A 13,907-nucleotide genomic window follows, 5' to 3' on the forward strand; every position below is an offset into this window, starting at 1 on the left:
CAGTGCAAAGGTATTCAAACTTTGTCCTTGGGATAATATAGGTGTATACCATGGAGCATTGTATATTACAAGGGAAATGGAGAACAAGAGTTGGAAGAAAGCATGTAACAAACTTCATTCTGCATTCACAAGTTTACAAAAGTTCTCGTTTTGCTGATGATAAGGTTTATGCACCAAAGAACACCACTAACAGCCTTTTAACAATTCTCTTGATCCACAAAATCAAGTGCACCATAACAACAAATAAATCTGAATTGCTAAGCCTTGGGAACTATGGCCAGGGGGACATTCAGATAATGGGGTTTCCAAACTATTTTTGTCAGCCAGGTTTGTGTGGTGGGCCTGAAGAAGAAACCAGATTGAAGTTATGACTGGCCTGGCTCCAGTGATGAGGGGATTAAGGGGGTGGTAAATTCGTGGTGGGGGTAGCATGTTAAGTGCCTTGATAGGCCGAAGGGCATGCAGCTGCAAATGTGTTGCTGGTCAAAGCACAGCAGGTTAGGCAGCATCTCAGGAATAGAGAATTCGACGTTTCGAGCATAAGCCCTTCATCAGGAATAAGAGAGAGAGAGCCAAGCCGGCTGAGATAAAAGGTAGGGAGGAGGGACTAGGGGGAGGGGCGATGGAGGTAAGAGCTTCTGTGCAGAGGAGATGACCTGGGGGGTGCAGTGAGAGAGGGACTCACTGAAATCCTTGTAGAGGGAGGAAGAGAGCTTCTTCAAGGAAGGCATCCTTGTAAGAGGATTCGCAGTAGGTTAAAATCTTCGAGTAAAAAATGAGGTCTGCAGATGCTGGAGATCACAGCTGCAAATGTGTTGCTGGTCAAAGCACAGCAGGTTAGGCAGCATCTCAGTAATAGAGAATTCGACGTTTCGAGCATAAGCCCTTCATCAGGAATAAGAGAGAGAGAGCTAAGCCGGCTGAGATAAAAGGTAGGGAGGAGGGACTAGGGGGAGGGGCGATGGAGGTAAGAGCTTCTGTGCAGAGGAGATGACCTGGGGGGTGCAGTGAGAGAGGGACTCACTGAAATCCTTGTAGAGGGAGGAAGAGAGCTTCTTCAAGGAAGGCATCCTTGTAAGAGGATTCGCAGTAGGTTAAAATCTTCGAGTAAAAAATGAGGTCTGCAGATGCTGGAGATCACAGCTGCAAATGTGTTGCTGGTCAAAGCACAGCAGGTTAGGCAGCATCTCAGGAATAGAGAATTCGACGTTTCGAGCATAAGCCCTTCATCAGGAATAAGAGAGAGAGAGCCAAGCCGGCTGAGATAAAAGGTAGGGAGGAGGGACTAGGGGGAGGGGCGATGGAGGTAAGAGCTTCTGTGCAGAGGAGATGACCTGGGGGGTGCAGTGAGAGAGGGACTCACTGAAATCCTTGTAGAGGGAGGAAGAGAGCTTCTTCAAGGAAGGCATCCTTGTAAGAGGATTCGCAGTAGGTTAAAATCTTCGAGTAAAAAATGAGGTCTGCAGATGCTGGAGATCACAGCTGCAAATGTGTTGCTGGTCAAAGCACAGCAGGTTAGGCAGCATCTCAGTAATAGAGAATTCGACGTTTCGAGCATAAGCCCTTCATCAGGAATAAGAGAGAGAGAGCTAAGCCGGCTGAGATAAAAGGTAGGGAGGAGGGACTAGGGGGAGGGGCGATGGAGGTAAGAGCTTCTGTGCAGAGGAGATGACCTGGGGGGTGCAGTGAGAGAGGGACTCACTGAAATCCTTGTAGAGGGAGGAAGAGAGCTTCTTCAAGGAAGGCATCCTTGTAAGAGGATTCGCAGTAGGTTAAAATCTTCGAGTAAAAAATGAGGTCTGCAGATGCTGGAGATCACAGCTGCAAATGTGTTGCTGGTCAAAGCACAGCAGGTTAGGCAGCATCTCAGGAATAGAGAATTCGACGTTTCGAGCATAAGCCCTTCATCAGGAATAAGAGAGAGAGAGCCAAGCCGGCTGAGATAAAAGGTAGGGAGGAGGGACTAGGGGGAGGGGCGATGGAGGTAAGAGCTTCTGTGCAGAGGAGATGACCTGGGGGGTGCAGTGAGAGAGGGACTCACTGAAATCCTTGTAGAGGGAGGAAGAGAGCTTCTTCAAGGAAGGCATCCTTGTAAGAGGATTCGCAGTAGGTTAAAATCTTCGAGTAAAAAATGAGGTCTGCAGATGCTGGAGATCACAGCTGCAAATGTGTTGCTGGTCAAAGCACAGCAGGTTAGGCAGCATCTCAGGAATAGAGAATTCGACGTTTCGAGCATAAGCCCTTCATCAGGAATAAGAGAGAGAGAGCCAAGCCGGCTGAGATAAAAGGTAGGGAGGAGGGACTAGGGGGAGGGGCGATGGAGGTAAGAGCTTCTGTGCAGAGGAGATGACCTGGGGGGTGCAGTGAGAGAGGGACTCACTGAAATCCTTGTAGAGGGAGGAAGAGAGCTTCTTCAAGGAAGGCATCCTTGTAAGAGGATTCGCAGTAGGTTAAAATCTTCGAGTAAAAAATGAGGTCTGCAGATGCTGGAGATCACAGCTGCAAATGTGTTGCTGGTCAAAGCACAGCAGGTTAGGCAGCATCTCAGGAATAGAGAATTCGACGTTTCGAGCATAAGCCCTTCATCAGGAATAAGAGAGAGAGAGCCAAGCCGGCTGAGATAAAAGGTAGGGAGGAGGGACTAGGGGGAGGGGCGATGGAGGTAAGAGCTTCTGTGCAGAGGAGATGACCTGGGGGGTGCAGTGAGAGAGGGACTCACTGAAATCCTTGTAGAGGGAGGAAGAGAGCTTCTTCAAGGAAGGCATCCTTGTAAGAGGATTCGCAGTAGGTTAAAATCTTCGAGTAAAATTTACTCGAAGGGCATGCAGGTCACATTTTCACATCCCCTTGTAAAATGGGGAGGCAAGTTTGGGTTAACAGTTAGATGATGAACTCTCAAAACAATGTTCCTTCCCAGCTGTCAAAGTAATCTCTGGGGGGGATAGGATTCAATCTTCTTATTTCAAAATCTCTGTCCTGGTGTCTCTGCTGCTGGACCACACTTTACTGAAAAGGCTGGAGAATTCTCTGTTAAAGTACAATTGTGAATTATTTTACATGATTAACTGTGTGCATTTCTATCTCTGTAATTGGTTTCTGTAACAACAGACTACATAATAGGTCAGCACTCTTAATGTAGAGCAGTACTATTTCTTTTCAATGACTTATTGTTCCTGTTGTGTGTAGGTACTGTGCCCATTATTCAGTGAGGTTGCACACCTGCAGAAATGTTCAGTTTGTACGGTCTATTCTTATAAAGCTTCTTAGCGAGGCTCTTGACATTACAAATTTGTAGAAAATATTCCTTTATAGGTGCTGTATGATTTTTTTTAATGTGAATGCTCATGCAGGATTTATGTCCATTAACTGTATGGCTCTAATACATAAGGAATACTTCAGGAAACTTGTAGGGTAGTTCATATTCGTAACTTAAAACATCCACTTAATGTTGCAATTGCTAGCAAAAAGTGAAATGAACCAAAGATAACAAACTGCTGCTATGTCTCTTCCTGCCCATTTAGATACCACTTTTGTTGTTGAGGCTCGCAATAACCCCAGTATTGGAGAGGGCAGTGTTGGGGGCCTAACGGGCAGTTTGAGTGCCAGTGGTAGTCACATGGATAGAATAGGTGCAATACGAGACAACCTGAGTGAAACAGCAAGCACCATGGCACTGGCTGGAGCTAGTATCACAGGCAGCCTTTCTGGAAGTGTGATGGTCAATTGTTTTAATAGGTAAGCCACACTTGATTTTTTTTTAAATACAAGAAGTCCTTTTTATTGTCTGCAGTATTTTCAAGCCTGTACTTTTTGAATAATAAAAACTGCAGGAGTTGACCCAGAGGAGGTAAGGAATTGAATGCAACTGAGTGCTGATAAAATGATTGTTATTGACACGTCCATGGCCAAGAATCATAGCAATATAGAAATAGATTATCTGACCCATCACATCTGTGCTCCTGTCTCTCCACTGACCTCACTCTCTCTTGCTGAATCCCCATCTCCATCATATTTCTACTTCTCAGTTTCTCTAATGGAATTTATGGCTGTTTCAACAACATTTTGTGACAGAAGTTCACATTCTGCCCATCCTCTGAAAATTAGTGCACATCCTTTTAATTTTGCAAATTGTATATTGATATCTTATTATTTAATTGATTAAAATAGTTGACTACTTGTTGTGATCCTTCACATTTTAAAGCATCTCGTATCGGGTTGCCCGATATCTACTGAGTTCAAGTGGAGGGTGGAGATAAAATTTGCCATTTCTCTTTCAATTACTAATTTCCTTTCCTATTGAATCTACTCTGCCATTTTTTTTCTTTACTTTCTCATCCTTCCAATAATGTCAAGCTTAAAAGGTCACAAACATGTATTTTGTTCATGTCCGAGGTTTCCCAGTGATGATCTTGTTTTTGTTGAGAAGGGTACTTTTCCTGTTATCTCACTAATTTTGATCTGATTTTCTTAGATTAGAGGTGCAGGCAGATATTCAGAAGGAACGGTGCAGTCTCAGTGGTGAGTCTGGCACGGTCAGCATTGGGACCATCAGCGACAATGCCAGCACAAGGGCCATGGCAGGATCGATTATCAATTCCTACAACCCACTGGACAGGTATCCCACTTGGGCATTCATTTTTTAAAAATCAGTTCATCAACATGTGATATTTTAAATATATTACATTATTGTTGCTATTTGGATTAATAATTGCTTTTAATTTAAAAAGCATGGATTAGAAAATATGTATAGCAGTCAAAACAATTTATAAATTCTAATGTAAAGAAAAATGTACTCTTTAATTGTTGCCAAATAATAGCTAATAAATAGACAGCAAAAATACTGTGAGGAAGGTCCCCTGGTGAATTATTGTGCAACCTTGAACATAGTATTTTTCATGATCCTAGGATGTTTCAAAGAACCTTACAGCCAATTATGTATGTATTTTCAATGATACCTATTATTGTAATATAACAAAAGCAACAGCCAAATTACAAACCGTAATGACTTAAATGGTGAGGAAATATATTTTAATGTGATTTTTGTGATCAGCATTGACCATTCAGTGAGAAAATCCTCTGCTTCTGTCCAACTAGTGTTACTGGATTCTGTGTGCCTTCCTGATGTGACAGGTAGATCCTTGGTTCATATAAAATCACTGTTACCCATTGCAGATCTTATTGGGACATTAAAGTCTGCTGTTCTTGCATCTTTATTCCATGTTAGAAGTTGAAGAAACCATGAAACTGCACTCTGATAAAATAAAATCAGAAAATGTTGGAAAAACTTACAAGTAGAAAGATATCAGAGCTGAAATGTCATTGGTTTGAAATGTTACCAGAATTTGTACTGTTTTCTGGCGGTGACTGAATCAGAAATATTGCATATATCTGTCTTCTGGGTTACAGGGCAATAAACAGCAATGTTGATCCTGAGTCCAGTGAGCAGTTCAAAATTTCTGTAGCATTTAACTAAGTACTAAGTATGAAATGGTATTGAGTTTTATTTTTGTCACCTGCTTGCAAAAACAGTCCAGGTTATATCATGAAGGATGTAGATGTATGATCCCACATGCTATTCCCAGACATGTTCCTTCACTGCAGTTTACACATGACTTCTGAAAGTTAACTCTGAAATTACACTTAAATTTTAAACTTTAAATACCTTATGAATGTTTTCACTTTGTTCAAATAAATTTGTTGTACTTGAAACACATCTCAGATGCATTTCTTGGTACTCCTCAAAACAGAATACCTGGTTGCTGAGAAATCTTTGTACTTTACTTCAGACATGTAGTAGGTATATTTAAAAAGACACAAAATGCTGTAAATATGCTGTACAGAAGCTTCCTGACGTGCTGAAAGAAACAGTATTTCAGCTCAATGACCCTTCAGCCAACATTATGTGTACATCCTGTCAGTTGGGTGTGTTGCCTCAATGAACAATCAAACTGGCAGAAATGATTACCTTAATCTGAATTTGTCTTGTGAACAATTGTTCTAGTATCTGCCTCTATTTGATATACAGTGAGCTTTGATCAAAAGATCACCTGCATGGATTTATAATCAGATTGGGCCTAATTGACAATAGCTAAAAATTGCATCAGAACACAAATAGAATTTCTAGTTGGTGTTATATTAATTCATTTTTAAATTAATAGTTCTGAGCAGATCTAGGTTTCTTTGTCTACTTTCACATGAATCAATTAGGTAAAGAAAGTCGCCAGTTTCACTGGTTCTGTATTTCAATGAGTGACATACATATTCAGATTTAAAAAGGGTAAAATAGAAGAACACACGTTGCACTGTTCACTACATGAAAGAGTTTGGGTTTAGTCTGAGTTGTGCTCCATTACCCAACTTCAAACAGCCTTTAACTTCCCATTTGTATTAAAATATGGATTTAGAACTTAAACTGCAAGGGGAAGACTTTATTGCTAAGATTATTGTTGGCCTGTTTTATGAAATATGCTCCATGTCAGAAATTCTAATGGTCCGAATGAGCTGTGTAAATGAAAGTGCTGGTAGATTTAACCGTTCTGTACTCTGTATCTCTGAATGGATTTCCTGGTCTGAATCATGTTATATGTAAAGCAAAGCTTTATTCTGTCAAATATTGAACTTTTGAATACACTGATGCAGCAAAAAACCTGTATTTAAGTTAGCATTCTTTAGGTAAAATTTAATACAGGTGCTTTCAACATAAAGCTTTCCTTTGCAAAAATCAACTTTTAACTTGCAGATGATTGTTCCCTTAATAAATTGGACAAATACCGTATATGTATTTTCCTTGGGATCCAGTTAATAACCTTAAAGGAGAGCACAATTGTGCAGAATTTCAAATGAGTCGTTCTGTTAATTTTAATATTATCTCAGACAGTGTGAATTGTGTTATTTCTCCTTAAACATTGATTCATTTAAGACCTGGCATGTAGGCTTTATTGGAGACACTCATTTTTAGAAGTGCTGTGGTTGTAGAGGTATCATTTGTTTATCCACCTTTCATTAAAACACGAGCAGTGGCAGCCATGTGACAAGAAATAAATCTAAGATATTGCAGCAAGGGAATGAATCACAAGATGCAAGGTGGGTTGATTGTGGGGAGGCAATGGCCAAGTGGTATTTTTGCTAAACTATTAATCCAGAAACTCAACCAAGTTCTGAGGACCCTGGTTCAAGATGGTGAGTTTGAAATTCAATAAAGAATTTGGAATTAAGAATTTAATGATGACTGTGAAACCATTGTCAATTATCGGAAAAATCACAATTTGTTTCACTAAGGTCGTTATGGGAGGAAATCTGTCATCTTTATCTGGTCTGGTCTGCATGTGACTCGAGACCCACAGCAATGTAGTTGACTCTTAACTGCCCTTTGGGCAATTAGAGATGGGCAATAAATGCAGGCCCAGCCAGAGATGCCCTCATGCCATGAGTAAATTTTTAAAAAATCAATTTTCATTAACAATTTCAGATACTGAATTGGTGAACTACAAATATATTTTGCATTTTCTACATAATGTGCTACAGTTGAATATATCTTTGTGTGAATGAATATTCTTACAACTCACCTGTAATGAACTTGACACTTGTGTGTGCATCTGCTTTCAGGGAAGGAAACAGTTTGGAGGTGCAAGTTGACATTGAATCAAAACCTGCCAAGTTCAGACACAACAGTGGAAGCAGTAGTGTAGAAGACAGCAGCATGCCTGGACGCAGTGTAGCAATTTTACCTACAGCCCCTGTTCTGGACAATCGATGCAGTACCACCAAGTGGCCCAAAGAAACAACGACTAAAAAGTGCAAGGGAAAGTTGCAGAAGAGAGGTAGTATGAAGATAAATGAAACTCGGGAAGAAATGGATGCACAGTTACTTGAACAAAGAAGCACCAATTCAAGTGAATTTGATTCTCCTTCACTTAGTGACAGTATATCATCTGTGGCAGATTCTCACTCCAGCCATTTTTCAGAGTTTAGTGGATCTGACATGGAGAGCATGAAAACTTCTTGTAGCCATGGTTCGAGTGACTACCACAGTCGATTTTCAGCAGTCAGTCCCCTACCAGAGGTGGAGAATGATCGTTTAGAGACGTGCCCATCACAGGGTGGTTTCATTGCTTCTGTTACAACTGGGCCAAGTGCAGATGTCTTGCAGCTGAGCTTCATTGCAGAGGAGAATGGGGCTGCAACTTCAGGAGTGTCAAATTATACCAGTGAGGAGGCAGAAAATGTAACCAATAATAACCAGTTGCAACAGACCAGTGCAATTCAAACTGAGATTTAATCCTTCTATGCTGTGATTCAGATCATAAGATATTGCTAATCAGTCCTGCTTACAGTTGATCATATGGTAATTGATATAAAAGGAAACTAATAACTTGGAAACTGAAACCGGTGCTTATTAACCAACAAGATCATGGAGTTTGAAAGTCAGGGTTAAACATGTCATTTCAGCATGTTCACTGAAAGTTTGGGGAAATGGGTAAGTGCAGTTTTGTGAGAGGTGTTTATTGGACAGTGCTAATATCTCTCAGATAATGTGAGAAGTGATGGTCTTTCTCTGTCACTAAAATGTGCATGATGTGTTGTAAAACATTAAAACAATGTGCAACTGAGTTGGTAAAATCCCAGAGGGCAAGCAGAAATCAGTAAAGATTACATCAGGAAAAAACGCTTTCTTGACTGTGGTTCCTTTCGGTTATCAATAATCGACTCTCCCTCACTGTTTCCTGGTGCCTTTGGAAAAGACTGTTTAATACCAATGTTATTAAGGATATATTTATACTTAAAAAAAACTGTATTGGACTACAGTATGTTGCAGGAGAATGCTAAGAAAATGCAGTTGGATAAAGATTGTCTATAATGAATGATCTTAAAAATATAACCCCATATTAGCCTACCAAAGACAGTACTCAGGCTTTAGAAAATGTTCTACGTAACAGATTTAACTGGTTTCATTGTTCTGAAATAGCAAGTGTTCAAAGCAAATGAGTACTGCTGATGCAGTTTGTTACAGACTGAAAGCACAGTGCAAAATCTGCACATTGCTTTGTTGGAAGCATTAGAGAAGATAGGTGAAGACTATGGCCTTTTTTCCTCATGTGTGGCAAGACACTAAAAAAAATTCTCAAAGGCTGTCTTCAGCCTGTAATGGTGCACTGTTAAAATTACAACATACTTCACTGAAATGCAAAATAAGTTCATTAAATGTGAGTATGTTTTGCGCATTATGCAGTGTTTGGTTTATGTTGCCATGTTGATAATGCTTGAAATTTTATCTTTCTGAACAGAAGAATAAAAAAAGTCCGAAGTTGCAGTCTTTATAATTTTCTTTAAGCTTTGGAACACTAGTGCCAGTTACAATATATGTTGCATTATGCTTGTTTTGATTTTTGTATATTTGTTTGCAAGCTGGTTTGCCTAACAGGATGACTGTAAGATGCATATCTAAAATAAAATACAGTTACAAGTCAGCTTCATGTTTAACTTCTAATCTGCAAGAGGGTTAATAATTTGACATTCTTGAAAATCGTACACATGTACAGTACCTCCATGGCTCAGTCAGTCACTGGAGGCATACAAATCAAGAACTCAGGTTTTTCTTTGAGGGTTGCATGGTGGTTTAGCAATTAGCACTGCTGTTTTACTGCCAGAGACCAGGGTTCAGTTCCACCCTTTGAAAACTGTGCAAGAAACGTTCTCCCTGTGTCTGTCTGGATTTCTTCCCATTGTCCAAAGATGTGTAGGTTAGGTGGATTGGCCATGGTAAATTGTCCAAAGTGACCAGTGTTGTACAGGCTAGGTGGAATAGCTTGCCATGGGAAAGGCAGGGTTGTGGAATAGGAGTGGATGGGTCTGTTTGGGATACTGTTTGGAGGGTTGGTGCAGGTTCAATGGGCCAAATGGTCTGCTTCCACACTGTAGGAATTCCATGATTCTCTGAATAATGTCAGGTGTTACTTGTTTGGCTTCAGTGTCCAGGTTAGGAAGAAGAACATAAATCAAGCTTAGTATTTTAAATAGCCTTCCAGTGCCTCAGTGAAATTCGTTTGGCTATTTAACTTAAAAAATTTTATTTTGACTATCAGATTACTACTTAATGAAATAACCACTGACGATGCAAACTATATCCAAAGAACTGTAAGCTAGCTAAGAGCCAAAAGCTTCAAAAGAGGAAGATAAATTGGTGATTAAGAAAAATAAACCTTAATTGTTTGAAGTCATTGATGTTAATTTATCTGGATTTCCCAAAGTGGGGGAAGACTCTCTCACAAGGGAACACAACCTCTCCATGGCTACCCCTGTTGAGCTCCCTAATAATCTGGTGAACTCCAATAAGTACAGGATCAGCCTATTCGACCTTTCATCATAAGGATCAACCAACTAAACATTTTCTGATTATCTCCAATGCCAGTATATTGTTCCTTGGATTGGTATGCAAAAACTATTCATGATATTCTAAATGTGGTCTAGTAATTACTTTGTATGGTTTTAGCAAACCTCCCAATTTTTATACTCCATTCCCTTTGAAATAAGGCCAACATTGCAATTACCTTCCGTGTGCTGAATTTGTATGCTTTTGGTTTATGCACGAAGGCCCCTAATTCATCTGTGCTGCAACTTTCTATAGTTTTTCACTATTTAAAAAAAAAACTTCTTCCTGTCAAAGTGCATCACCTCACATTGTATTCTATCTGTTAAGTTTTTGCCCACTCATTTACCTTGTCTTTTTTTGTAAATATTTTTATTGAAAAGAAAAAAGTTTATTTTTTTACAACATCACATAACTAATACAAAATAGTACAACCACTTTACAATATAATGGCAACAATCTAAATAAAACAGGCTACTAATCTACTCTACAAACTACCAAAACACAAAAGAGGATATAAAAAAAGCTCTATATATTAAAAAAGATACAGTATGGTAAATAACTAATAATAAATAAATAATCATAACAAGATAGCTTAATTTACATTCAATAAAGTTACAACACTCAACACACTCATTGCAGCTCCCCATCAATGGGAGCAATAGTAAGTTGACCCGTACTTGTACTGGATTCTTCCTGCAAGGGGTCCCCAAAACGACAGACATCATCCTCACGACTAGACAAAGACCCTAGATAATATGGCCGATACATCTACATCAATATAACTCAAGAAGGGCTGCCATGTTCTATAAAACAATTGTTTTTAGTGCACCATATTTGTAAGGAAGTCCAGGGGAATGTGTTCCATAACAATCCTATGCCAGTTCGAGAGTACTGGGGGACTTTCCGATATCCAGCTCACTATAATGTTTTTCCGGCACAAAAAGAGAGGAAAGTAAACAGTTTCTTCCCATGTACATCTAGAGAGGTAAAATTTGGAAAACCTAGAAGAAGAGACACTGGATCCAAACCAATCTCAGTTCCCAAGATCTTTGGCAAGGCATTCGCTACGCTGTCCCATACCTGCGTATCTTGCAGCATGTCCACAAACAACGAGTGATGGTACCAACTTCTATTTTGCACTCCGGGCATATTGGGGACGCTCCTATCTTAAACTTTGCAAGCCGTTCTGGTGCCACGTGGGCCCTATGGAGTATCTTCAATTGAAAAGCTTGAGTCCTATTACAAATAGAGATTTTCCTAGCATTTTTGCAGATATCCTCCCATATCTTTGAGGAGATTTCCATCCCTAATTCTTGAGTTCAGGTTGATGAGGGGGCATTTTGCCTGGGAAGCCTCTATGTCCATCCAAATTGGGCCCCTCATGATCCACGTTCAATCAGCCATTTGTGTTAGCAAGGAACTCAGTTGGTACTTCCTAAAAGTTCAGGTAAGCTAGACCCCTTTACCCCACCCCCCCACCCCCTCACTTTCTGCAGTTTATCTAAATTGATAAGAGACCATCTATGATGCCAAATAAAGGATCTGAGCCAGACATAAAGCCTATGTAGTGCTTGCCTCGGCAATATCAAAGGAAGCATTTTCATAGGTATAGTAGGCGAGGGAGGACATTCATCTTGACTAGAGCTGCTATTCCCACCAGGATATTGGAAGATCCTCCAAGCGCCGAAGGTCCTGCCTTATTTTCTCTAACACCTTAACATAGTTAGCTTTATATAGCTGATCCAAAGCCGGGGTAATAAAAATGCCTAAGTACAGAAAACTTCCCTGTGACTACCGAAAGGTGAAACGGGTTCCATCCCCAAAGTTGGATATGTTGGTAAGACCTCCCACTGGCATGGCTTCCGATTCATGAAATTAATTTTATATCTTGAAAACACACCAAATAAATTAACCACTCGTCTTAAGTGGGGCACAGATGTCAATGGATCAGTTAAAAGAAGGACATCGTCCGTATAAACAGTAATTTTATGCTTGCCTGATCCTACCTCCGGGGCCGTTATGCTGAGATCCGTTTGAATGGCTTCTGCCAGTGGTTCAATCACTAGTGTAAATAATAGTGGCGAAAGAGGGGCACCCTTGGTGACAATCTCTGCCAATACTAAAACTGTCTGATCTTATACTATTAGTAAGCTCTGCTGCTTTTAGGTCACTATATAGAACTGCGATCATTTGGTAAAAACCTCTCCAAGGCCATACTGATCCATGAAAAAACATTTAGCTTGTCTATATCCCTCTAGATTCTTTGTCATCCTTACTGACATTCTGTCTATTTGTATCATCCACAAACTTGGCTATAGTACATCTCCACATCTTTGATTCATTTTATAAAATTAATACTGCTTGTTGAAAACTTAAGTTAAATTTAAGTTGTCTGCCCCACAGGTTTTGGCTGGGATAAATAAGCATCTGGGGAGCAACTGAGATTAGTTAACTAGCTAAATGGTTCTGTAAACTGCCAAATTGATTTTTCAGTAGTTTTATTTTAGGCGCACAGTGTTGATCTCAAAATTAGGTGAAGGAACTTTGTTTCGTTTGTCAGTTCCCGGGTGGGGGAGGGTTGGAAAGCTGAATTAGGGAGGCTAGGGATCAGAAGCGCATTCTGAATACCCACTGAACCCACCCCTCTTCTTCCATTCTCTCCCTTCCCCCTGAAAAAATCACAGTTGGTGAATAAAAAGTGACAGGACGAGGGTTGGTGAATAAAAAGTGACAGGACGAGGTTGAATCATTTTTGTGGTGAATATGCTTCTCATTTGGCTTCCTTATAAGACTTTAGCAGAAAGGAACTAAGAAGTCACTTCATTTTTATATTTTAAAAAACCCTTTACCAAGATTTACAATTTTTGTAATAATTGTAACTGCTGTAAAGATTATTGACAGTGTTAAACCTTTTTGGGAAAGTGTAGGGTTTGTTCATTAATTTATAATTAACGTGACACAGAAGATGTGCTGCAGCTATAGAAATATCTGCTCAATCATTGAGCTGGAGGCTGAACTGCAGACACTGTGGTACATCAGTGAAGAGTCGCACTTGCACTTTATTCCAGAAAGTAGTCACCCCCTTTAGAATAGGGAGTTCTGATTTGATTAGTCAGAGAAAGAAGGGAATGACTTAAAAACAAGGCAGGTAACCAGAGTGCAGGGGCCTCATGTTTTGTTCAATAGGCGTGAGCTTTTTTTTTGGCTTGTTTGGATGGGCATGGCACCCACTAAGCCATTCAAACAGGTGGGACAACAGAATGGTGGTAGGGAATAGTATAGTAAGGGGATTGACTCTTCTCTGCAGTAAAGCGAATGAGTCAAGACACCTGTGTTGTGCCAGAGTTTCAGATATCTGCATTGGTTTGGAGATGAACTTGCAAGGGAAGGGTACATTGTTATGGTTCACGTGACATGGGTAGAACTAGGAAAGGGGTTATGCTAAAAGAATGAGAAGCTAGGCATTAAATTTAAAAGCAGAACCTCGAACATAATGATCTCCAAATTACTATTTGTGCCATGGGCATAATGGTACAGA

General features: G+C 40.0%; 1 protein-coding gene across 1 annotated transcript in view; it reads left to right on the forward strand.

Moving 5' to 3' along the window:
* The window catches only part of rnf19a (ring finger protein 19A, RBR E3 ubiquitin protein ligase), a 72,352-nt gene extending 62,885 nt beyond the window's left edge, over positions 1-9,467 (forward strand). The window contains exons 8-10 of the mRNA XM_060823282.1: positions 3,522-3,735; positions 4,472-4,615; positions 7,606-9,467. Coding sequence (XP_060679265.1) covers positions 3,522-3,735; positions 4,472-4,615; positions 7,606-8,278 — 1,031 coding nt within the window. The 3' untranslated portion in view covers positions 8,279-9,467. The remainder of the gene's footprint in view (positions 1-3,521; positions 3,736-4,471; positions 4,616-7,605) is intronic.
* The last annotated feature ends 4,440 nt before the right edge of the window (positions 9,468-13,907 follow it).

This window comes from Hemiscyllium ocellatum, chromosome 4, assembly GCF_020745735.1.
Source record: "Hemiscyllium ocellatum isolate sHemOce1 chromosome 4, sHemOce1.pat.X.cur, whole genome shotgun sequence".
Lineage (NCBI taxonomy): Eukaryota > Metazoa > Chordata > Chondrichthyes > Orectolobiformes > Hemiscylliidae > Hemiscyllium > Hemiscyllium ocellatum.